Genomic DNA, 26,266 nt, shown 5'->3' on the forward strand with positions numbered 1-26,266 from the left:
AGAAAAGCCGCGTTCTTTCGATTTAATTTCAAAAGAACGCGGCTGCAGTCTAGACGCAGGTGAGGTTTTTTCGAAAAAACCCCTGAGTCTGGACACAGCCTTGGTGAACAACAGGAGTACTGAAATTGACTTCAGTGGCCTTTAACAGGAACAGTCTTGGCAGTGTGGGCTCGAAGTTCAGAAAATCAACCTTACACAGCCACATTCAACCTAAACTCCAAATGTAGACCAGCCCTTAGAAACTGGAGCAGTTCATTTCTATTTTACTAACTGCTAAAATTTGTCCTTTCAGACTCTGTGCCTGTTTCTGAAAGCAACCAGATTCAGAACAATTTTTCTCAAAGACTCTTTGACCTCCTTGTTTCTCAGGCAGTAGATGACGGGGTTGATCATGGGATTCAGGACTGTGTAGAAGACCGAGAATATTTTGTGTAGCATTTTGGGAGTGTTGGTTGTTGGAACCACATAGACAGCAATTAGAGTTCCATAGAAAACTGACACCACAATGAGGTGGGAGGAGCAGGTGGAAAAGGTCTTTTGCCTCCCGGTGCTGGAAGGGATCCTCAGGATGGTGGTGATGATACAAATGTAGGACGTCAGAGTCAGTAGCAAGGGCACAAGAGCCCCTGTGGTAGCAACAATAAATGTCACCAGTTGCAGAGTCCGGGTGTCACTGCAGGACAGTTTTATCATGGGCGATAAATCACAAAAGAAATGGTCGATTTCTTTGGAATCACAGAACGATAATGAGAACACAAAGCTATTTCCTATGGTGCTGAGCAGGATGCCGCTTATCCAGGACCCTGCCACGAGCTGGGCACACACCCTGCCGTTCATCAGAACAGCATAACGGAGGGGATGGCATATTGCTAGATATCGATCATATGACATGGCCGTGAGCAGCAAAAGTTCTGTAGTTGCCATGATAGAGAACCAATAAAATTGCCCCAGGCAGCCCTTAACAGAGATGGTTCTGTCCCCAGTCAGGAGACTGGCCAGCAGCCGGGGCAGGAAGGTGAAGGTATAACTGATGTCCAGGACAGACAAGTTCCCTAGGAAGAAGTACATGGGGGTGTGAAGGTGCTGATCAGCCACAACTAACACCACAATGAGGATGTTCCCACCCGTTGTCACAATGTAGATGGCCAGAAACAGCAGGAAGAGGAGAGGCTGCAGTTCAGAGACCTCCCCAAATCCCAGGAGGATGAATTCCATGATGTGCGTTTGGTTTCCTCCTCCTTCTTTCTCCATACAACGTATCTAGAAATAGAAAATTAATCAATATTGGTGAAGTGCAGTTTTGTGCTGTCAGTTTCACCGAAAGAAACCTGGAGGAGGTAAACTCCCACTGATGTGTCTCTCCACTGGAAGAATGAAGTTGTCAATGAACAGCGGAAGACTCATATCAGTAGGTGGAAGAATCTTCCGTAGGAATAAGAGATTCTCTGGAAAAGGGCTTTATTCCGGAGGATCGGGCCAGTCTAAATGCTTTTTTTCCGGCTTTTCTCCAAGCCGGGAAAAAAGCGGCAGACATATTTATTTAAATCCGCGGGGGATATTTAAATCCCCCACGGATTTCCCTATTCCCACTTTCAAATTTAGCATGCCCCTTCCGAAAAAGGGGCCAGTGTAGATGTAGCCTGTGAGTCAGAAGCATGAAGCCGTATTGAATTACAAGAAATGTCCTATTAACTCCTGCAAGCTCTTTTGAACTTGAAACAAAGACTTATTAGGTAGAAATCTGACTCATCTTTATCACATCTACATCATCACCGTACACCTTGAAGAAATAACAAAATATCTGTTGGAAATGAGATATATGTTAAGTCATTCACAACTTGGGTATATGTACGTTCACTCACTTTGAACTAGCTAGCAGGAAAAAATTAGCCATGAGAACATGTGATACAGACAGTGGGTTGTGATAGCTACCTGTGTACGTATCCAGGATTTCACATAGGATTATTGTCAGAAAGAGATTGTTTATTTCTCTAGACTGGCAAGATTTTGCGCAAATATTTTTACCAGAAAAGTTTTTTCCGTTAAAAGTATTTGCACAAGAGAGCGTCTACACTGGCATGAATGCTTTAGCGCAGAAGACATCTTTTGTGCAAAAGCATCTGTGCCAGTGTAGATGCTCTCTTGTTCAAGAAATTAACTTGGCTGTCTACACTTGCCCTCTTGCACAAGAATACTTGCGCAAGAGGGCTTATCCATGAGCAGGAGCGTCAGAGTATTTGCACAAGAACCACTGATTTTGTACAGTATAAAGTCAGTGTTCTTGCGCAAATACTCGTGGCCAGTGTAGACAGGCGGCAAGATTTTGCGTAAAAGTGGCCACTTTTGCACAAAATCATGCTAGTCTAGAATCATAAAATCATAGGACTGGAAGGGACCTTGAGAGGTCATCGAGTCCAGCCCCCCGCCCTCAAGGCAGGACCAAGCTCCGTCTACACCATCCCTGACAGATGTCTATCTAACCTGTTCTTAAATATCTCCAGAGAGGGAGATTCCACCACCTCCCTTGGCAATTTATTCCAATATTTGACCACCCTGACAGTTAGGAATTTTTTCCTAATGTACAATCTAAACCTTCCTTGCTGCACTTTAAGCCCATTACTTCTTATCCTGTCCTCAGAAACCAAGAGGAACAAATTTTCTCCTTCCTCCTTGTGACACCCTTTTAGATATTTGAAAACCGCTATCATGTCCCCCCTTAATCTTCTTTTATCCAAACTAAACAAGCCCAGTTCATGAAGCCTGGCTTCATAGGTCATGTTCTCTAGACCTTTAATTATTCTTGTCCCTTTAATCATTCTAGACGCAGCCCGAATGTTTTGAAGCAGATAATACAGGTCCTTTTAAAGAAGTAGAAGCATTTAAAACAAAAGTGTCAGAGCTCATAAATCTGAAATCTCCTGCTTGATCTCCCCCTGCAATCTTCTCCATATATCCAACTTTCTGGTTTCCTCAGCCTCTGACTTATGATGTGCCCACAGAAGCTGTGTCTACATGCCAACAGAGGCATGTAAAATAGGCTACCTGACATAGTCAATAAAGTGGGAATTTAAATATCCCCGGCTTCATTAAAATAAAAATGGCCACCGTGCTGTGCCAGATCAGCTGATGGTTGGCACAGCGCATGAGTCAAAGTGCGGATCAGTCGACAAGGGAAGTCTTTGTCGACCGCTCCTGTCAACCTCGTTTCATGAGGCATAAGGGAGTAGTTGACAAAGACTTCCCTTGTCAACTGTTACCCCTCCCACCACGTACAAAGGGCTGTCTCCCTATCCCAACGTGCCCCCCGAGAAAGGAACAAGAGCATGGTGTGGAAGGGGTGCTACCAAAGAAGGGATACCACCGATTTAATTACGTTTGCTAAAAGAAGGAAGGGCGAAGAGAGAGCTCTGGCAGAATGCAAAGGATGCTGCACCCCAGCTGACAATAGCCTTCAAGTCTCAGGCTACGTCTACACTCCAAAAAAGAAGTCGGAAAAAGATATGCAAATTGCGAACTGCAATTTGCATATCTTTTTCAGCTTTTCTTTCGAGCCATCTCTTCTTCCCCCTAAAACAAAGTTTACAGGGACGGGAAGAGAAATTGCACGCTCTCCATCTTTTTTTCCCATGGATACTGGATGTATCCCAGAAAACAGCTGGTCTGTGTCTAGACTGGCCAGTTTTTCCGGAAAATCAGCCACTTTTCCAGAAAAACTTGCCAGCTGTCTACACTGGCCGCTTGAATTTCCGCAAAAGCACTGACTTCCTACTGTAAGAAATCAGTGCTTCTTGCGGAAATACTACGCTGCTCCCGTTCAGGCAAAAGTAGAGATTTCTTTTCCGCAAAAAAGCCCCGACGCGAAAATGGCGATCGGGGCTTTTTTGTGGAAAAGCGCGTCTAGATTTGCCACGGACACATTTCCGCAAAAATTGCTTTTTTGGGAAAGCGCCCTGCCAATCTAGACGCTCTTCCGAAAATGCTTTTAACTGAAAACTTTTCCTAATGCCTAATTACCCCAACAGGCCCATCCCAACCTCCTACCTAGACTGGCAGCATGTTTCCTGCAGTCTAGACGTAGCCACACAATAAACAGAGCTTTGACTTGCCCTGGCAGAATCCCTGCTGACTATTCCTGATGACTTTCCTCTCTTCCATGTGATTCAAAATGGATTCCTTGTGGAACCTCTCCATGATTTTTCCAGATACTGAGGTGAGGCTGGCTGATCTCTAGTGCCCTGGATTCTTCTTTCCTTTTTTAAAGTTGGGCACTACATTTGCCTTTTTCCAATCGTCTGGGACCTCCCCTGATTGGTAGGAGTTGTCAAAGATGATAGCTAATGGCTCTGCAGTGACATCTGCCAACTCCCTCAGAATCCTCAGAGGCATTAAATCCTGCCCCATGTGTGTCTGGCTTTTCTACATTTGGTAAACTGTCTTTTAACTAGTTATCAACCCATGAAAGGACTTTGCCTCTTATCCCATGACAACTTACTTTACTTAAGAGCCTTTGGTGAGGGACCTTGTCAAAGGCTTTCTGGAAATCTAAGTACACTATATCCACTGGATCCCCTTGTGCACGTGTTTGTTGACCTCCTCAAAGAACTCTAGCAGATTAGTAAGGCATGATTACCCTTGACAGAAACCATGACGACTTTCCCCCAACAAATTATGTTAATCTATGTGTCTGACAATTTTATTCTTTACTATAGTTTCAACTAATTTGTCTGGAACTGACATTAGACTTACCGGTCTGTAATAGCCAGGAATACCTCTAGAGCTCTTTTTAAATATTAGTGTCACATTAGCTATCTTCCAGTCATTAGGTACAGAAGCCAATTTAAAGGTAGGTTACAAAGCACGGTTAATAGGTCCACAATTTCCCATTTGAGTTCTTTCAGAACTCTTGGGTGAATATCATCTGGTCCAGGTGACTTGTTACTATTAAGTTTATCAATTTGTTCCAAAACCTCCTGTAATGACACCTCAGTCTGGGACAATTCCTCAGATTTGTCACCTAAAAAGAATGGTTGAGGTTTGGGAATATCCCCAATATCCTCAGCGATGAAGAAGGAATCAAATAATTAATTTACTTTCTCTGCAATGACTTTATCATCTTTGAGTGCTCCTTTAGCATCTCGATCATCCATGGGCCTCACTGGTTGTTTAGCTGGCTTCCTGCTTCTGAGGAACTTAAAAAAACATTTTGCTATTCCTTTTCAAGTTTGTGGCTAGCTACTCTTCAAACTCTTCTTTTGGCTTTCCTTATTACATTTTTACACTTATTTTGACAAAGTTTATGGTCTTTCCTCTATTCTGCACTAAGATTTGACATCGACTTTTTAAAAGATGCCTTTTTATCTCTCACTTCTTCTTTTACTTCATTGCTAAGCCATGGGGGCACTTTTATGGTTCTCTTACTGTGTTTTTTAATTTGGGGTATACATTTAAGTTGGGCCTCTATTATGGTGTCGTTCAAAAGTTTCCATGCAGCTTGCAGAGCTTTTACTTTTCTCACTGTACTTTTTAATTTCTGTTTAACTAAATTCCTGAATTTTGTGTAGTTTCCCTTTCTGAAATTAAATGCTACAGTGTTGGGCTGCTGAGGTGTTTTTCCTACCACAGGGATGTTAAATTTTATTGCATTATGGTCACTATCTCTAAGTTATATTTACCTCTTGAATCAGATCCTGTGCTTCATTTAGGACTAAATCAGGAATATCCTCTCCTGTCGTGGGTTCCAGAATCAGCTGCTCCAAGAAGCAGTCATTTAAGGTACCAAGAAATGTTATTTCTGCATCTGGTCCTGAGGTGACATGTACCCAGTCAATATGGGGATAGTTGAAATCCCCCACTAATATCGAGTTTTTTATTTTGATAGCCTCTCTAATCCCCCTTAGCATTCCTTAGTCACTATCACTGTCCTGATCAGTATATCTGTCTTCATAATATATCCCTACTGCTATATACCTATTATATGACCATAGGGATTCTATGGAACATTTTGGTTCATTTAAGTTTTTTACTTCATTTGAGTCTACATTTTCTTTCACGTACAGTGCCTGTCCCCCACCAGCACGACCTGTTCTGTCCTTCCGATAGATTTTGTACCCTGGTACTATGACTGTGTCCCATTGATTGTCCTCATTCCACCAAGTTTCTGTGATGCCTATTATATCTATATCCTCCTTTAAAATGAGGTGCTTAAGTTCACCCATTTTATTATTTAGATTTCTAGCATTTGTGTATAAGCACTTTAATAATTTGTCACTATTTATCTGTCTGCTGTTTCCTGATGTGTTAGACTCTTTTGCATTTGATTGTGTCTCATCTGATCTGACCCATACTTCCATCCTCTCCTCCTGACTAGAACATAGAGCATCTCTGTGAATAGACCCTCCTCTAAGAGATGTCTCTGTCCGATCCATGTGCTCCTCCGCACCCAGCTTTCCCCCCAGCCCTTCATTAAAAAACTGCTCTACTTCTAAGCTTCCTTTTTGAGTTTAAGCTCACCAAGGATTTCACTGTCAAGCCAAGCTGGACACCTGCCATATTTGCTTTTCTTACTGCACACCAGGATGATTTGTTCCTGTGCTTTCAACAAGGCTTCTTCAAACTATAGCCAGCTCTCCTGGACTCCTTTCCCTTTCATGTTAGCGCCCTTGTTTTAGACTCATAGACTCATAGAATACTAGGACTGGAAGGGACCTCGAGAGGTCATCGAGTCCAGTCCCCTGCCCCCATTGCAGGACCAAATACTGTCTAGACCATCCCTGATAGACATTTATCTAACCTGCTCTTAAATATCTCCAGAGATGGGGATTCCACAACCTCCCTGGGCAATTTATTCCAGTGTTTCACCACCCTGACAGTTAGGAACTTTTTCCTAACGTCCAACCGAAACCTCCCTTGCTGCAGTTTAAGCCCATTTTGATTCCTTCTATGATACATTCAAGAGACCACACGACCAAATGAGAGTCAAGATTATTGAGTAGGACCCAGGCATACTATAGGACAAGAAAAAGCGAGTGGGTCACTCAATAATTACGTGTTCACTTCACTTTATTCACGTCACTCCCTCTGAAGCGCCTTGTACCTGCCAAAGCTGGAGGAGAGGAGACTGCCCTAGAAGCACTTTGGGTCTGACTCACGATGGCTGTTTCTATGGGCTAAATCTGAGAGCTACTCACTGCTCTCCCATAGGCATGTTTTGCTATAACCCATCTGTGATGGGTCCCCCCAGGGTTCTCCCTGCAACTGGGGCTTCACTGAGTCCTCCAGCCCCCCAGACTGGGCTCCCTCTCACACCAGGCTGCTGGGGCCGGTCCCATTCACATGGGCAGGGACACACCTAGTTCTGGTGACATGGGAGCTCTTTGACTGAGCAGCACTAGAGAAGAGACAGTCCAGATCCCCACCGGCTCTCCAGCCTAGAATGCCAGTGGAGCAGAGGGGACAGCAGCCATGCATACTGGGACGTGGCTTGCTTTTCTTCCTGTTCCATTAACGATAAGTGAGTGAGTGGAAATACTTGGATTTCCTGCCTGCCTCCCAATCCTGGCTGGTGAAGGGATGGGGTGGAGGAGAAATTCATAGAATACTTTCCTCTTTCTCCCTGATAGTCAGGGGAGTGGAAGGACAAACAAGACATGTCCCGATACAGACGGATGCTGTCTCCCCCGCTCTACTGAAACGGCAGCCATGTAAGAACCCACAGGAGTAGCATCCCGCCCTGGTCCAAACAACAACCACTAGGTGTTTGTTTCCCAATCTGACTCTCCCAGTCTGAATGTGGAGGAAAATATGCTCATCTCTGGTTCCCCGGCTGAGAGATTTTCCTGCATAGAGTTCACTTAGTGTCACCCTGGTTAAAGTCAAACTGCACTTTTATTAACTACAGAGGTAGCTGGTAAGAGACAAGAGATAGCAAACCGGCCAAAGCTGCTCATCTAGCAAGCAAGCAAACACACACATGAAGCCACAAGCAAGCAAACACACTGGTCAGACTGGCTGTGAATGAGTCACATCTCACCTGCACTGATGACACCAGCCCTCCGGTAGATTCTCAAGGCACACACTGCATTTACTTTGGAGCTTGCATTTCCCAGGTTCAATTACAAAGGCTGGAAATCCCGTTAGCCCCGATCCAGCACTTCCCTCAGGTCTGTCTTTGATCCCCGGGTCTTTCTAGGAGCTCTCTTCTGTGGTGAATGAAGAGAACCGATGAGCTTGCTCTCTGCTATATGGAGAGTCAGTTGGGGCAGGAACCCTTTGTTTCAAAAGTTAATTCCCAGATTAGTTAGCAGACAAATAAAAACTTTCTTTGAGGGAGTCTAGAGTCATGTGGCTTGGACACTCTCCCCTCCCTTTATAGAGTCCTAGCAAGCGTGACTGACGGGGTCTCTGGAGAGGTTGCAGAATGGCTCAGCAGTTGAGAGATGAGGTTCCCCTAATGTTTATCGGTTTCCTAATGCCTAATTACCCCGACAGGCCCATCCCAACCTCCTACCTAGATTGGCAGCATGTTTCCTGATGGGCATTACACAAGTGTAACTATGTTTCAAAAACAGACACAGAGTCGATATTCATAACTTCAGAAACAAAACCAAATCAGAATGGCATATTCCACCAATTACAAGCTATCCACAAATATGCCTAGTAATCCATCATGCCCAAAATCCTTTTTGCTATTCACGCTAATAACATTACTATGGAGAATGTCGTTCCCTCTCCTGGATTGAATAAGCAACCCTATTGTCTCAGATATGGGGGTGAGCAATCTGATTTCATTTCTAAATCAAATTATTGCATTTTCACTGTGAGACATCACTATACATACTATAGCCAGCCACTAGGTACCCTGGAGGGGATGGACCGAAGACAATGACCAAGCCATTTGTCTCGTGCATCCATCTCCAGCCTTCCACAAACAGAGGCCAGGGACACCATTTCTACCCCCTGGCTAATACCACTCCATGGACCCAACCTCCATGACTTTATCAAACTTCTCTTTAAACTCTGTTCTAGTTCTAGCCTTCACAGCCTCCTGCAGCAAGGACTTCCACAGGTTGACTCTTTGCTTTGTGAAGAACAACTTTCTCTTACTAGTTTGAAGCCTGCTACCCATTCATTTCATTTGGTGTCCTTTAGTCCTTCTATTATGGGAACTAATGAAGAACTTTTCTTTATGCACCCTCTCCACACCACTCATGCTTTTATAGACCTCTATCATATCCCCCCTCAGTCTCCTCTTTTCTAAGCTGAAAAGTCCCAGTCACTTTAGCCTCTCTTCATTTGGGACCTGTTCCAAACCCCTGATCATTTTAGTTGCCCTCCCCTCTCCCACCTCCTTTTCCCAGTCTCTCCCAGTTTTGTTCAATAAAGAGAGATTCTATTTTTGAACACACATGTCCTTTATTTTGTACATCAGGAAGGGGGGCTAGGGAGGGGTAAGTGGAAGGAGGTGAGGGAGGAATGGGGTACGAGCCCCCGATGGGGAGGACTGGGCTGGCTCTGCGGGCTCCTCGGGGTGGAAGCTCTCCTGCAGCCCCCCGATTGACTCCCCCCCCAAGATGGCAGCCTGCGGCAAGTGCAGCCGGGCTGATGGCCGAATGCTGTTATGTGTCGAGTGTGGGCACTCAGGGCACTCCAAGTCAGGACTGCTTTGCTGTCCCTCATCGAGTTAGAGAAGCGAGCGGGGAACCCCTGAGAACTGTCTGTCCGGGATGGGGGTTGGGTCCCTTTAAGCACAGCCCTTGGCTAGCCTGAGACAGCAGCTCCACGCTCTAAGTCCTAATCTGATGCCCTGACGGCACTGCTTCTGGCCATCCTTAACCTCGGTTCAGGGTCCACTCAGTGTGGACGCGCTAGTTCAAATTAGCAAAATGCTATTTCAAAATAGTTTTTGTGTGTAGATGCGAATTAAGTTAATTCGAAATAGCAGTGTAGTGTAGACATACCCTCAAAGGGTGTGACAAGGAGGAGGGAGAAACATTATTCTTCCTGGCCTCTGAGGATAGAACAAGAAGCAATGGGCTTAAACTGCATCTATGGAGGATTCGGTTGGACATCAGGAAAAACTTCCTCCCTGTCTGGGTGGTTAAACACTGGAAAATTGCCTAGGGAGGTTGTGGAATCTCCATCTTGAAAGATATTTAAGGGCAGATTAGACAGACCTCTATCAGGAATGATCTAGAAGGTGCTTGGTCCTGCCATGAGGGCAGGAGACCGGACTCGGTGACCTCTCGAGGGTCCTTCCAGTCCTAGCATCATATGACTCTATGATTCAATAAAGAAGCCGAGCATGCAATCACAAGCACTGAAGAACATTTCAATTCTTGGAAAATAACCTCCACCCAGTCAAGTTTTTCATTGCAGCTTTAATCTCCTTGTTCCTCAGGCTGTAGATGACCGGATTCATTATGGGAGGCACCACGGCATAAAGAACACCCACCACCAGATCCAGACTTGATGCTGAGCTGGAGGTGGGTTTCAAGTACGCAAATAAACCAGTGCAAATTAACAAGGAGATCACAGCGAGGTGGGGGAGGCAGGTGGAGAAGGCTTTGTGCCGGCCCTGCTCCGAGGGGATTCTCAGCACCGCTCTGAAGATCTGAACATACGACACAATGATGAAAACAAAACAGTTTAAACCTAGAATCACACCACAGGCAAGAAGTCCAACCTCACTCAGGTAGGAGTGGGAGCAGACCAGTTTGAGGAGTTGGGGGATTTCACAGAAGAACTGGTTGATGTCATTGGACTGGCAGAAGGGTAAAGTGAAGGTGTTCCCGGTGTGCAGGGCAGAGTAGACAATACCTGCAAACCAGGCACTAGCTGCCATTTGGACACAGGCTCTCCTGTTTATCACTCTCTCGTAGTGCAGCGGGAGGCAGATGGCGACGTGTCGGTCGTAGGCCATGACGGTGAGTAAGGCAAAATCAGTTGTAGCGAAGAAAAAAAAGAGAAAGACTTGGGCGACACAGGCAGGGTAGGAAATCAACCTAGAGTTCAGGAGGGAGTTGGCCATGGATTTGGGGACAGTGACGGAGATGGAGCCGAGGTCTAGGAGAGACAGGTTCCCCAGGAAGAAGTACAAGGGGGTGTGCAGACGGTGGTCACAGACTATGGCTATGATGATGAGAAGATTCCCCACCAGGGCAGCCAGGTAAAGCACCAGAAACACCACAAAGTGCAAAACCTGCAGCTCCCGGATGTCTGAGAACCCCCGGAGCAGGAACTCGGTCACGGTGGTTCGGTTGGACATTTCCTTCTCTGTGATATCTGTGGAGGGAAGGACAAAGACAGTGGTGAGGTTCAGAGAGGCCAAGTGATTCCCCTTGGTACTGACTGACCCAGAGGCCCTCGTCTCTCGTCAGCTGCATTCACCATGAGCGGTGAGTTATCCCGGGCCCATTGGCCTGACTCCTGTACCATCCAGGGATCTGCATCTGAAGATCAGGCTCAGGACGGGGCTGGGTCTATTGCTGTGTGAAGGCTGGAACAAAGCACAATCCCAGGGCAGCAGCTCTGGCCGAGACGGCTCCCTGCTTGCTACAAACAGCAGGCCCGGAACTGGGGCATGAAACTAAAATGCTGACACTTTCTGCAGCAATCTGACTCACTCAGGAGCTTGCACGCCCGCTCCAATGGAATGGTTCTGCTCTAATGGCGCAGGGACGTCCGGCTGCCGGCTTACGCATCAAGTGAGACAGGATCCCACCTCCATCTCAGTGCACCCTTGGGCTCGTAATAGTGTGATCATATTTCCCTAGGCTGGATACAGGACACCTGGTCAAATGACTCATCCTAAAGTGAGTTCAACGGCAACCGATCGTACAAACGTTCAAATGAACATCGAGTGGACTGACCGGTTGAAGCGAAAAGCCGTGTAGCTGGAGGCTTTGTATTGACTTTCTGATCTTTGAGGTTTAAGGGATAAAACAAGGAGGGGTGATGCCCCCCAACACACTGCACCCCTCTCTCCCAGGGGGTATAACTGGCTGAGCCAACCCTTCCTACCTGCCCCTCTCTGCCCTCCATGCCTGGCTGGGCTGCCTGGACGGACCCACTTTTCCTGGTACCTGCCACAGCGTCATCTTGGGGCAACATGTGGGGGGGGTGTCTGGTGTGGGGTGGGGTACGTCACATACCCCCTCACCAGATTCCTGTCATGGGTGTCCCCAGAATGCAGCTGGCAGCAGTGTTTTGGGCCCTGTGTGGGGGGAAGGGATGGGACCTGCTTCCAGCCACAGGAGGGGAGTGGAAAGGAGAGGAGGAGAAAGGATGATCAGGCAGAGCTCATCTCTTCTCCTCCTCCCCCTGCCACCCCACCCCTGTGGCTGGAGGCCCCTTGGCCCTTCATGCCCGGACCAGCCAGGGAGGCGGCTCAGCAGGGCAGGGAGCCCAGGGAACGGAGCATGACCCTGTGGAGTCTGCTTTCATCTTGACTATCTTGACAGTTTAGTTTTGTCTGCAAACTTTGCCACCTCACTACCTCCCCCTTTCTCTAGATCATTTATGAATAAGTTGAGTAGGATTGGTCCTAGGGCTGACCCTTGGGGAGCACCACCAGTTACCCCTCTCCATTCAGAAAATTTACCATTTATTCCTACCCTTTATTTCCTGTCTTTTAACCAGTTCTCAGTCCATGAAAGGATCTTCCCTCTTATACCACGACAAACTAATTTACACAAGAGCCTTTGGAGAGGGACCTTGTCAAAGGCTTCCTGGAAATCTAAGTACACTATATCTAGTGGATCCCGCAGTCCGCATGTTTGTTAACCCCTTCAAAGAACTCTAATAGATTAGTAAGACAGGATTTCACTTTACAGAAACCATGTAGAATTTTGCCCAACAAATTATGTTCTTCTACATGTCTGACAATTTTATTCTTTACTGTGGTTTCAACTAATTTGCTCGGTACTGATGTTAGACTTACTGGTCTGTCATCTCAGAGCTCTTTTTAAATATTGGCGTTATGTTAGCTGTCTTCCAGTCCTTGGGTACAGAAGCTGATTTAAAGGAGAGGTTACAAACCACAGTTAATAGTCCCGCAATTTCACATTTGAGTTCTTTCAGCACCCTTGGGCGAATGCCATCAGGTCCCGATAATTTGTTACTGTTAAGTTTTTAATTTGTTCCAAAACCTTCTCTAATGACACTTCAATGACAGTTCTTCAGATTCATCACCGACAAAGGACGGTGCAGGTTTGGGAATCCCCTTAACATCCTCAGCCGTTAAGACCAAAGCAAAGAAATCATTTAGTCTCTCCACAATGGCTTTATCATCCTTGATTGTTCCTTTTGTATTCCGATCATCCAGGGGCCCCACTGGTTGTTTAACTGGCTTCCTGTTTCTAATGTACTTAAAAAACATTTTGCTATTTCTTTTTGAGTTTTTGGCTAGCTGTTCCTCAAAATCTTTTTTTGACTTTTCTTATGACAGAGTCTTGGACAGCTGAGGTGTTCTTCCCACCACAAGAATGTTAAAAGTTATTATATTATGGTCACTATTCCCAAGCTGTCCTGTAATAGTTACCTTGTGGACCAGATTCTGCGCTCCACTCAGTACTAAATGGAGAATTGCCTCTCCTCTTGTGGGTTCCTGTACCCCCTGGAAGATGTTCCCAAATAAAAAATTTGGGTTTCATTCAATTTCTGTAAAAAGGCCCCTTGTTCTCTCCTGGGGGAAGGAAAATAAAAACCTCTGAGCAGCTCTAAGGTTGATTCAATGATGTGAAAAGTCTGGCTGAGTTCCCACGGTAACTAACTTGCAGCTCTAGTGTTAATTTTCCCCAATACATCAACCCCTAAGTACGTTTAATTGAAGTAACCAACTCACCGTGCTGAACTTTGCCGGATGGGTCCCCGCTTGGGATGCATTTCACCACCAGGATTTTCAGTCATCGCTTAGCCATGGACCTGCCAGAAATGCCCCATCGCTGCCTTATCCTGCTGCTTTCTCCATGCCCTTCCATGCAGTTCATAGCACACAGGGACCCGCTCCTCAGTTGGCTGCTCCCGGCTTCTCCTCGGGCAGGCTGGGCTGAGCGGCGAAGGAGCACAGAGGACGGGGGCAGAAATCCCCTCCCTGCTCTGAAACTGCTCCCAGCCAGCGCACGCAGCAAACAGGGGCCCAGCTTGTACTGGGGCTAAATAGACAACTCCGGTCTCCATGGCACCTCTCAATCCCTGAGGGGAACCACCCCACGTCCCATGTGATGACAGTGGCCCTGGAAGGACCCCTGGCTACAGACAGAGCTCAGCTGAAGTCATAAGGGCGGTAAAGGAGATTGCAGAATCAACTCTCCATTGGTGGCACAGATGGGACCTACGATAGCCCAAAGCCCGGTGGCCCTACAGCCTCGGCTGGCTTGGAGCAGCCTGGTCCCTCATGAACCCCACAGACTCTGCTCTGGCAGAGCAGAGACGTTTGGTCTCCTGCGTTTCTGGAATTCCAGAGCTGGCAGAGACCTCAGGAGTCATTGAGTCCAGCCCCCTGCACAAGGCCATGTTTCGTACCTGTGGTTCTTTCCACAGCAGCTGTGACCTGCAGTAGCTGGAATGAGTAGCCGGTTTGCCGGCCTCCTCCAAAAAAAAGGGAAAATTTACTGACCAGGGTAGGAACACAGAGAAAACATGAGCAATTAAATCCCCCCCGTAATTTTGTTGAATAATCATTTGATTTTGCTAGCCAGGCTCATTTTGCCCTTAGGACACATTACAACAGTAGACCATTAGAAGAGTATTGTATTCAAAGAGAAATGAAGCCACGATTTAAATAATCGCAGCTTCATTTACATTTCAATGGCTGCCGCGCTGAGCCGACAAACAGCTGATCAGCTGTTTGTCGGCTCAGCGCGCTAGTCTGGACGTTTCTGCGCCGACCTGGAAGCCCTTTGCGTCGACCTCCCCGTTATGCAGGGGAGCGTCCAGACTGCCCCGATCTGCCGACAAACAGCTGATTGGCAGAGCAGGGCAGCCATTTAAATTTAAATGAAGCCGCGATTATTTAAATCGCGGCTTCATTTCCCTCTGCCGAACAAACAAATCTACATGGCTCCCCTGACGGAGCCATGTAGTCTAGATGTACCCTCAGGTTACAGCTCTGCCGGACCACCAGCATTGCACCCCCACCCCCATCAGCAGCCACTGGACCCCCATTCAGTCGGGTAGCAGGATGGCTGGAGAGCAAGTCTCCAGCCATCACGACGACCCACCAGTACTGGTGGGCGGAGAGAGACAGAAATTATGTGTAACCCCCAAGGAGATGACTTAGCTTCCTGGGGCTTTGTCTGCTGGCAGCTCAGGGAGAAGCTCTGAGTTTGCCTTGGCTCCCACTCCTACCAGGGCCAGAGTCTGCCCGGCAACCCATAGGGAGTGAGATGCCCCTGCCAGGGAGTTCAGGAGGGAGAAGGAGAGGCCATTGTTGACGGGAGTCTGGAGCCATCAGGGCAAGGGGAAGGCTGGCTGGGTGGGAGCTAGTAAGCCCCAGGCCTCCATGCAGGATTCCCCCTGAGAACTGGCCTTTAGGAACCTGATGGCAGGATCCCTCAGCTGGGTTTTATGTCTCCCCTGTTGATTCCCAGTTTGTGGAGTTTGCTGGGAGGCTTCCCCAGCCAGGCTGAGTTGGCTCCCGCTCCCTGGGTGAGACCAGCCACCGCATGGTCAGTCTGCTCTATCTATCGCAACAGTGTAGACACACCCGGGCTGCTCCCACTGGGTACTCTGGCCCACCACCAGCAGGATCTCCTCCGGCCCATCCAGTGCCTGTAGTGGGGAGGGGAGAAAGAAGTAGGTTGGTAGGCAGAGGCTGCTTTGGCATGGGGGAACTACAGACAGAGGCTGTTTCCTTGGGCTGGGAAACCCACGAAGAGGGGCCATGTCTCCACTGGCGTGTCCTCATGCACAAACTCTTCCAGACGAGAGCGTCTACACCGGCATGTGCTTTTCCGCAAGAGATACGCGCAACAGCATCCAAGCCATTTTACCCATCGGGCTTCCTTGCACAAGAAATTCATGTTCCTGTCTACACTGGCCTTTTGGGCAAGAACAATTGTGCAAAAGGGATATTGCTGAGCAGAAGCGTCAGAGTTCTGGCGCAAGAAGCCCTGATTTCATACATTAGAACGTCAGTTTACTTGCACAGCAACAGGCAGCCAGTGTAGACACAGCCAGGCTGTTTCCACAGGGTACTCTGGCCTATCACCAGCAGGGCTGCTCCAGCCCATCCAGAGCAGGCAGTGCCTGTCGTGGGGAGAGGAGACAGAGGTAGGCTGGTAGGCAGAGGCTGCTTTGGCTAAGCGGGATTATTTGAGGTTTTCGGTCCAAATTTCTTCCAAATGACAGTTTTCAATTCAGAAAATGGTTTTTCAATCCAGGAAAAGCTGCGCGCTGCCAAGCTGTATGGGACCTAGCTGAATGTGCCTTACCTAACTTCTCAGGAACAGATTTTAGGGTGTAATTCAGCCCATGGAAGTGTCATAAATGTTTACCATTCTTTTCGGTGCTTTTTTTAACAAAGCACAGTCAAGTGTCTTTGGATGTCGCTGTAGCTTCTGTAGTTAGTTTTGTACGTAGACACACACGGGATATAAAAGGCTACCTCTAGATGAGAATGTAAACTTTGCAGTGTTCCATAGTGGCTAGTTCTTAAGTTTGCCAAGGGTTGGGGAGGCAGTTTGCACAACAGGATGCTGATGGAAGGACTGACTGTACCGTTGCAACTGTTCCAGTGCAGCCCTGACGACGCATAGACATGCATACGGAAAATGCAATCTGATCTATGCACTCTTTATGACAATTGTGTCCATGGATTTTATAGGGGTGCTAAGGATTTCATATGGGGTTACACATGGAGATACAACCTTTGCCATTTGCAATGAATTGTGGAGTCCAAAAGGTATCAATTATCTTCGCGGCCCAAATAAAAATGCTGACACGACATAAGAAATACGAAGCAAAATTAAGGACAATCACTGATACCAGAAAAGTGGCTAAGTGGAGCTTAACTATTGTTCATTTTATTATCCATTAGGGATGTAATAGTGTAGTCAATTAACCAATAAGCAAAAGCAAAAGTGTAGGTTAATGCTATAGACAACATGTATTCCCCAGTCCTGCCAGTACATTTTTTAGCATGCTGGCCAGCAGTCTGGCTTAGTTCCAGCTCACACCAGGTCTGGCTCTTTATCTGAGGCAGCAGCACAGGGTGCTAGGCAGCTGGTCAGAGAGGGGAGATGTTTTTTAAACCCTTCCAGCCCAGCTCCAGCCTGATAAAGAGGCAGCAGTGTGGAATGGCAAGAGGCCTGAAACAACAGGGTGATTTGGAAATCCATGAATGAATATCCAGGCAGAGTAAAGTGTTCTCCAAGAGGTTTCTGGGTGTTGCCTTTTAGGATATCTGATTTCTGTCCATTGACTCTTGTAAATCTATTCACTGTTTTTTTACTCCTCCCTCTCGCCTTCCCTCTCCCCCCCCCCCCTCCTTTCCTTATTTATTCTTGGATCTGGACTTTTAATAATCCGGTGATCTAAAGAAGTGGATTTTGCCCACCAAAGCTCATGATACCATCTGTATGTTTCGTTAGGCTTTAAAGTGCTACTAGACTATTGGTTGTTTTTTAAATAGGTGCACACTAACTTGGCTACCCCTCTGAAGATCTTAAAAGACGACAACAAAAACTACATGGTGTTTCCCACTTAAGAATAATATTAGGTGAAATCCTGGTTCCATTAAAATCTATGATACAACTCCCTCCGACCACAGTAAAGCCAGGATGTCACACACCCGCGTTTACTGTTACAGCATATTTGATAAATTCACCTTAACGTGTTCATACCTGTTTAATCAAATGTATTTCTTGTGAAAGAGGTTGGCCATAGCATCTTAGAAAACTCATAAGTAAATTCTTAAATTATTGAATGATAGTATTGTTGTGGCAACAAGTAGTTGAGAAGGCGATTTAACCATCTTGTTTGCACACCTGTAACTTTCTTTAAAGACTTACCCTTTCAGAGGCTGTACTGCCCTATGAACCAGGAATATTTTGGGGCATGTCAAGAGAAGACTACTTTTTTGTTTTGGCTCCCACTTGTGGGTCGCATGTTGAGCCTCACATAAACCCAAACTGCACCACAGGCCACAAATAAACGGGTCGGCCCACGGGTGGCATGTTGAGTAGCCTTGTGTTGGACCATTCATATACTGATGCACAATGCCTTCCTCTCCCAGCCACCCCTGCCCAACCTGTATGTTCGGATAAGAGCTCTCTAACTTCCAGACACTTTAGTCGAGGAAGGAAATTGAAGTTATCCAACATAACCTGCCCATTCTCCGGCTCTGAATCAGCCCATCCTTAGCTTTCTGTAATCGCTGTTTATCTTTCAAACCCAGAACTGAATAAAATCAGACGCCTGCAACAGATTAACAGTCCCGTTCACAGTTCCCAAGGTACTGCTGTTGCAACACAACAGGCTTTAATTATTTATTCAAATCAATAAAAAACGTTTCTTTCTGTTCAAACACACAAAATCAACGTACCCTTCCTCTATTTACAAAGTAGTTTCTTTTAAAAAGGAAATCAAAACATTTATCCTCCTTCAGTAACTGAACACGGCCTTGAGTCTCTGTATTGCATAGAGGATTTTGTTTTCTGTTTGTTGGACTGCCCTTTGTTATTTAACACAAAGACACTTGCGTGATAGTTTCTGATAAAGGCTCTATAGTTTTAGCAAGTTTCTTCATCGTCTCCTCCCTAACCAGACCCAGAAATGGCAAACAATTCCTGCAAGTGTCAGGAGTCAGCTTTTGCTACAAAGAACACTGGCATGAATATGGCAGACTATGAAGCACCTGTTGTGTTACAGTAAGTGAACTAGCTGCGAACATCTCTCTGCTCACGTTTGGTCACTTTTAAACACCCCAAAGCACAGGGGTTAACCTCCCGATCGTGTCCATCATCTATCAAACCCTTGGCTCCCGCTTTCAGATGAAAAACATCCAGCATCTCAGCTGGATCGGGAGAAGCATGTGTGCAACACGGATTACTCTGCCCCAATTGTTTCTCTTCCCAAATGCCACAACATGCGAAAGAAAATACACAGGCCATAGCAACTATGAATATTTATTTTTTCTCCCACCCACCCTCCCCCCGTTTCCGTAAAACAGACCCCTGTGGGTCCCCATGCGTTTTGCAGGGACAGCTGTCCCTCGCCTCTGTCTGGGCAGAGTAAGTTCGTTTCCGGTCAGGTTAAACCCGGCACTTAGACTCCTCTCGTGGCTGAGTCTGCAGACAAGAAGGTGTGGAGCAGAATGGGACAGTCAGACCATGTGTTGGTGAGGCTGGAGGAGCTCTGCTCCCAGGCACAGCACACGGGCAGCCCGGCTATTGCCGCGAGGAGCGGCAGCGAGATGGTTCTCGCCCCTCGGGCTCAGGAGTTCTCCGGGTGGCGCAGTTTTCCCAGCCTGTCCCCTCTTTTATCTTTCTTCACGCCATGCAGCCACTCTGTGCACCTGCGCACCAGCTCCTGGTCCACGACCCCCGGCGCCGGATCCTCGTCATAGTCCTCGTCGTCGTACCGGTCCTGGTCATTCAGGAGTGAGATCTTTATACAGGACGTGAGGTCCAGGCCGGCTCTGCTCTGGGAGCCCGGCAGGAGCCTGGTGCCGACGACGGGGTTCGTACACCCACACTTGTTCTGCAGGTGGCGGCGCAGCAGCAGCGAGGTCGCGTCAGCTGATAGCTTAATTTCGTACTTGGTTGTGGGGACTGCAGCCTCCGGCTCCGGCCTCGCCACCATGCCTGGGTTCCTGACGGCGCGACCACGGCTACGTGTTGGGCACGACTTCTGTGGTTGCTGCGGCGGCTGCGGCTGTAGCTGTTGATGCTGAGAGGTGCAGAGGTGGGAGTTGGGCAAAGGGCCAGTCCCGGCCTGCGGCGCCCTCCGCGGGTTCCTCTCTCTGGGTGGCGGTTCTGAACCCTCAGGCCCTACCTGCTGCTTAGGCTGTGCCCGGGTGGTGGTGGGGCCAGCGGCTGCAGCAGAGGAAGCCTGGATGGATGGTAGGGGCATGGCGCTGCTCCGTGACCCCTCTGCTCCGCCTGCTGACTCAGCAGCCAGCTTCGCCTGGGGCTGGCGGATCCGCTCTCTCTCCAGGCTTAAGTAGCCCTCCGGCAGAAGAAAAAAGCACTGCTGTAACCGGCGGCGGCAGCAAGGTTGAGCCGGAGGAGTGGGTGTCGGGGGGGGAGCAGGTGGCTGGGAGGGCTGCGACGTCACCACCTGGGAGGGCTGCTGCGATGTCCCCTGTGCGGGAGTTGGAACACCGCTGGAGAGGAGGCGGGAGTCGGGCAAGGGGCCAGTCCCTGCCTGGGGCGCCCACCGCACCTTCCTCTCTCTGGGCGGCGGTGCTAAATTCATAGGCACCTCCTCCTTAGGCTGCTCAGGGATGGCGGCGGCAGCGGCGGGAGGCTGGATGGGTGGGAGGGGCGTGGTGGTGCCGCCTGACCCCTCTGCTTCCCCTGCCAGCTCAGCGTCCAGCGTCGCCCAGGGCCGGCGGAACTCATCTTTCCACGGGCTTGAGATTCCCTCCAATACGGGAGAACAGCGCTGCTGCGACCGGCGGTGGCCCCGGCGCCATGAGTTGGAGGGGCGACGGCCGCAGGGCTGAGCCGGAGGAGTGGGCGTGGGGGCAGGAGGAGCAGGTGGTGGGGCCAGAGAAGCACTCACACGGGAGAGCGGTGATATCCCCCGGGAGGGCTGGGACACCACCACCCAGGAGACCTGCGATGTCCCGTGACAGGCCTCCGGCACTGTCACCCGGGTGGCCTCCGGCACTGTCACCCGGGTGGCCTCCGGCACTGTCACCCGGGTGGCCTCCGGCACTGTCACCCGGGTGGGCTGCGATGTCCTCTCGGAGCGCTGTTTTGATGTCGTCACCCGGGAGGGCTCTTGCGACGTCACTGGAGAGGGCTGTGACATACCCCGGAAGGGCTGCGACGCTACCACCTGGGAGGGTTGCGATGCCACCACCCGGGAGAGCTGCGATGTCCCCCGTGCTGGACTTTGAACACCGCTGAAAAAGAGGGGATGGGTTAAAATCGCATTCCAAGAAGAGACAAGTCTGACAGAGCAGGAGATGTCAGTAGATAATCCCGGAAACATTCACAAAAACAAACACTAGAGGCAGTTTGAGCAAGGCTGGAGCATTTACAGCTCTGAAATGGGAGAGGGACTCGTAGTTTAGCTGCTAATACTCTGGCACCGACCAGTATTTTCACACCCTAGGGACATACTACTGCTCTTCTACTGCACTCCTTGGTGCATTGGGGAACTGTTCTTAACATTTTAAAACAGTCATTTACACTCAGCATCTTTTGATTGTGATTAGTCCATGTGGCTATGTCGACACTGCCAGGTTATTTAGAAATAAGTTATTTCCAAATCTCTCCTGTTTGTGAGGAAGAATAACTCGTAACTATTTTGAAATAATGGGGGTATTTTGAAATAAGCTTATTTCATAACAGGCTTGGTAGTGTCGATGCTGCCTTGTTATTTTGAAATACCGCCCCAGAGCAGACATGAAAAGGACACAGATTTTATTGTTCAGTTTTTTAAAAGAGAAATGGTTTCCTCAACTATTCAGTCACCTTTCTCTCTTGCCATCTCCTGGAAGCACTCCTCACTCTTGCAGGAGCTGTTTCTAAAACTTAGCAATTATCTTCAGTTCACCCTCTTTGATAAAACTTCGTGAACTAGTTCAAGACATTTGGAACCTACTCCATTTAAAGCAGCTACATGTAAGAGAGACCGAAGAAGAGAGTCAGACATTTCTTCCAAGGTCAATGGAACTGGAAATGGTGTTACTTTTTCAGCACCTCATTCACACCTCCTTCTACCCGTAACCAGCAGCCTCTTTTAAAGTATCAGAAGGGTAGCCGTGTTAGTCTGAATCTGCAAAAGCGACGAGGAGTCCTGTGGCACCTTATAGACTAACTGAAGTGTAGGAGCATAAGCTTTCGTGGGCAAAGACCCACTTCGTCAGACGCATGCCTCTGACGAAGTGGGTCTTTGCCCACGAAAGCTTATGCTCCTACACTTCAGTTAGTCTATAAGGTGCCACAGGACTCCTCGTCGCTTTTGCAGCCTCTTTTAAAGACTCTCTCAAGATCTGCTTCCTTTTGTTCCTGAATCTTAGCCTCTACCAATTAAACACGTTAGAGGGAGCTGCCACGTGCTGTGTAGCTGTGACATCAAAAAGGCTCAATGCACCAATCAAAATGAGATTTTGGAGAAGGGATAACTCACATCGCGACTTTCACAGCAAAATATTATTCATTAAGCTAGCTTTCCCTCAAGAATTCCCCGGGCCAGATTGAAAGGATTGCTGGGCCAGATTTTGCCTGCCCCTGGGCTAAGGAATTGCTCCTCTTAATAGATTTATACGTCATAAAATACCAATAAAATTGCCTGCTCCAGCTATTACTGGGGTTGCTAGGGGTCTGGTTTTGAACCAGACAATCCAGTATTTGAGCTGTTTGGGAAACAAACTGAGAAGATATAGATGAGAAAATATCACATGTCTGGTATTTTCTACAGGAGATGTCATGGAGATTGTGGTGTCATGTCAAGTGTGTCGGGGATTTTTGTTGAAACCATGTGGCACGCCCTAGCTATTGCACAGCAGAGCCCTGCTTGTCATGACAAATTGGGACCAGCACCCAACCAGATGATCAAAAATTCAGATAGTCAGGGGAGTAGGGAAGTGTGAGGCCGCATCGCCATCTAGTGGCCATGGGAGGATGCCTGCTGCTGGTCCTGCATGCGCTGGTCATTAGGTCAACATGGAAAGCTGCACAATGGAAGGCTGGAAAAATGGGGATCTACAGCAGCACATCATCTGTAAGGACTCCAGATAATAGGGCACCTCGTATTATACACTCCTGGCAGTGACACACACACACACACACACACACACACACACACAGATCCTCAACTTCCTTAGCCACAGGGCAGATAGTCGGGTGTAACAATCCATTCCTGACAGAATCAGGAACTGCTCAGACCCAACCAATGCAGAGAAGCAGAACAGTTCCCCAAGCAGATGATACATTCTGGCTCCTTTGCTGGGTCCCAAAGAGAACAAAGTCCTGAGTCTTCTCCCTATCACTCTCTCATCCACTCCACAGTGAGACTCTGGCCGGGCAGGAAGCTATGGGAAAGGGGAAACAAAAGACACAAATTCCACTGTCCCCAGTGGTGAGGAACAAAAAGCCTCGGTGGGAAAATAATAGTTCCAATTTTAGTGTTTCCCACAACTTGCATTTGGCCAGCACCAGATCTATCCCAGGCTCTTACCTTCTCCGCAGAGATGTGTGTCTTTTTTCAGCATTGGATTTGAAGGAAAGTCCAATAAAATTCCTCCTTGTGTCCATGTTCGAGGCCTGAGAGTGCTCTAGGGAAGAGCAAACCTCGAGATGACTCCCGGTTGCAAAGCTACGGGAGTCTGAAATTGCCCCAGCCCTGCATCCTGTCCAGCCTGGCCGTTGTCATGGACTCTCTATGAGTTCACCACCTCTCAACACCCTTTAACCAATCAGCGGAGATGCCGAAAAAGGCCTTGTGATGTCACTGCCACACCCTGTCCTGCCCCTGGCCAGCCCCTCTGCATATTTGAGCCTCTCCCCCTGCATTACCCCTACTCACTCAATGTTAGTTCTAGGAATCAAGCAGCTGCACATGGAATCATCAGAGGCTGCTCAGTGCCACGTGTGCTTTGCAGATTGTAAGGCCAGAAAAGACCAATCCCCTAACCCCAGGGTGGATATTAATTTTCACCGTAGGGGGGGGTCACTTCAGGAATCTTGATATGTGGTCACAGGCTGGTTTTGGGCCTCCTGGAAGGTGCAGGGCCTCAGAGCTACATCGAGGGTATGTCTACACTACCCCCCTAGCGGGGTAATACAGGCATACCGAACTTGCTAATGAAGCCCGGGATTTGAATTTCCCGGGCTTCATTAGCATAAAGCCGGTGCCGCCATTTTTAAAAGCCGGCTAGTGCGAACCCCGTGCCGCGCGGCTACACGCGGCACGGACTAGATAGTTCGGATTAGGCTTCTAATCCGAACTATCTGTACGCCTCGTGGAAATGGCCGCCCTTGAAAGGAGAATGCCTGCTCTCCTGATAAAAGGACAAACTGTTTGGGTTTGGGGTTATTTTGCTGAACTTCTTTTCCCTGTCCTTTTCTGTTTCTTTGGTTTGCTCTCATCATTTATTTTACTCCCACCACAGCAGAACATTTTCTGTTATCCAAGATTCAGTAAACTGCGAGGCCCCAAATGCATTTGCAGGAGAGTTGTGTGCTTTTCTCAAATGCCACTAAGTAAATAAGGATTCCTTCTTTTCTGTATGAACTGTTTTGGATCCTGACAACAGAGGTGTGTTTGGATTGCCAAGCACTCAAAGAACATGGCATAGCATCATAACTGTGTAGTGCTATGATGCAACAACCCACAATATCTAGTGTCACACCACTGCTATTCCGAAATAAGCATTATTCTTCATGGAATGAGATTTACAGTTTTTTAAATAAGCCATCCGTTATTTTGAAATTATTTTGAAATTAGAGAAAGGAGATAATTACAACCCAAGGAACTACAGACCGTCACCTTAATTGCTGTACAAGATAAACTTAAAAAACAACAAATAGTCAACACCATATGTGCCACTCGGGGAAATGAAATTCAAACTTTCCCGGGCTTTTTCCTGTTCAGTTGGAAATCAGTGGAGCAAGGCAATAGATTGTGGGATGCTTCCCAAGGGCCAAAAGCATCGACTTTCTCAACGCTCAGTCTACATTGCCGTAAATTTGACATGTAAGGTAACATTTTGCGATACTCTTGGTGAACAACAGGAGGACTGAAATTGACTTCAGTGGCCATTAACAGGAACAGTCTTGGCAGTGTGGGCTCGAAGTTCAGAAAATCAACCTTACACAGCCACATTCAACCTAAACTCCAAATGTAGACCAGCCCTTAGAAACTGGAGGAGTTCATTTCTATTTTACTAACGGCTAAAATTTGTCCTTTCAGACTCTGTGCCTGTTTCTGAAAGCAACCAGATTCAGAACAATTTTTCTCAAAGACTCTTTGACCTCCTTGTTTCTCAGGCAGTAGATGACGGGGTTGATCATGGGATTCAGGACTGTGTAGAAGACCGAGAATATTTTGTGTAGCATTTTGGGAGTGTTGGTTGTTGGAACCACATAGACAGCAATTAGAGTCCCATAGAAAACTGACACCACAATGAGGTGGGAGGAGCAGGTGGAAAAGGTCTTTTGCCTCCCGGTGCTGGAAGGGATCCTCAGGATGGTGGTGATGATACAAATGTAGGACGTCAGAGTCAGTAGCAAGGGCACAAGAGCCCCTGTGGTAGCAACAATAAATGTCACCAGTTGCAGAGTCCAGGTGTCACTGCAGGACAGTTTTATGATGGGCGATAAATCACAAAAGAAATGGTCGATTTCTTTGGAATCACAGAATGTTAATGAGAACACAAAGCTATTTCCTATGGTGCCAAGCAGGAAGCCGCTTATCCAGGACCCTGCCACGAGCTGGGCACACACCCTGCCATTCATCAGAACAGCATAACGGAGGGGATGGCATATTGCTAGATATCGATCATATGACATGGCCGTGAGCAGCAAAAGTTCTGTAGGTGCCATGATAGAGAACCAATAAAATTGCCCCAGGCAGCCCTTAACAGAGATGGTTCTGTCCCCAGTCAGGAGACTGGCCAGCAGCTGGGGCAGGAAGGTGAAGGGATAACTGATGTCCAGGAAAGACAAGTTCCCTAGGAAGAAGTACATGGGGGTGTGAAGGTGCTGATCAGCCACAACTAACACCACAATGAGGATGTTCCCACCCATTGTCACAATGTAGATGGCCAGAAACAGCAGGAAGAGGAGAGGCTGCAGTTCAGAGACCTCCCCAAATCCCAGGAGGATGAATTCCATGATGTGCGTTTGGTTTCCTCCTCCTTCTTTCTCCATACAACGTATCTAGAAATAGAAAATTAATCAATATTGGTGAAGTGCAGTTTTGTGCTGTCAGTTTCACCGAAAGAAACCTGGAGGAGGTAAATTCCCACTGCTGTGTCTCTCCACTGGAAGAATGAAGTTGTCAATGAACAGCGGAAGGTAGGTGGAAGAATCTTCCATACATTGTGAGTCAAAAGCATGAAGCCATATTGAATTACAAGAAATGTCCTATT

General features: G+C 47.8%; 4 protein-coding genes across 5 annotated transcripts; all 4 read right to left on the reverse strand.

Annotated features, from left to right (window-relative positions):
- Window positions 1-288: 288 nt before the first annotated feature.
- On the reverse strand, window positions 289-1,251 carry LOC142821174 (olfactory receptor 5B21-like). The gene has a single exon (XM_075911988.1). The coding sequence runs from the start codon at window positions 1,249-1,251 to the stop codon at window positions 289-291; it is 963 nt and encodes a 320-aa protein (XP_075768103.1).
- Window positions 1,252-10,327: 9,076 nt separating this feature from the next.
- On the reverse strand, window positions 10,328-17,926 carry LOC142821205 (olfactory receptor 14A16-like). The gene is made up of 2 exons (XM_075912047.1): window positions 17,897-17,926; window positions 10,328-11,269 (listed from the first exon to the last, which is right to left on the reverse strand). Exon 2 carries the CDS (start codon window positions 11,261-11,263, stop codon window positions 10,328-10,330), a length of 936 nt encoding a protein of 311 aa, XP_075768162.1. The 5' UTR covers window positions 11,264-11,269; window positions 17,897-17,926.
- A 1,239-nt stretch (window positions 17,927-19,165) lies between these two features.
- Window positions 19,166-23,468, reverse strand: LOC142821340 (uncharacterized). Of its 2 annotated transcripts, none has more exons than XM_075912226.1 (2): window positions 23,353-23,468; window positions 19,166-21,070 (listed from the first exon to the last, which is right to left on the reverse strand). In XM_075912226.1, exons 1-2 carry the CDS (start codon window positions 23,427-23,429, stop codon window positions 19,432-19,434), a joined length of 1,716 nt encoding a protein of 571 aa, XP_075768341.1. In that variant the 5' UTR covers window positions 23,430-23,468; the 3' UTR covers window positions 19,166-19,431. The 2 variants fall into 2 exon arrangements, with proteins under 2 accessions (XP_075768341.1, XP_075768342.1); XM_075912227.1 differs by lacking the exon at window positions 23,353-23,468 and adding an exon at window positions 21,645-21,897.
- Window positions 23,469-25,082: 1,614 nt separating this feature from the next.
- On the reverse strand, window positions 25,083-26,045 carry LOC142821148 (olfactory receptor 5AP2-like). The gene has a single exon (XM_075911957.1). It carries the CDS (start codon window positions 26,043-26,045, stop codon window positions 25,083-25,085), a length of 963 nt encoding a protein of 320 aa, XP_075768072.1.
- Between the last annotated feature and the right edge of the window lie 221 nt (window positions 26,046-26,266).

The sequence above is a fragment of the Pelodiscus sinensis genome, chromosome 30 (genome assembly GCF_049634645.1).
Source record: "Pelodiscus sinensis isolate JC-2024 chromosome 30, ASM4963464v1, whole genome shotgun sequence".
In the NCBI taxonomy this organism is placed as follows: domain Eukaryota; kingdom Metazoa; phylum Chordata; order Testudines; family Trionychidae; genus Pelodiscus; species Pelodiscus sinensis.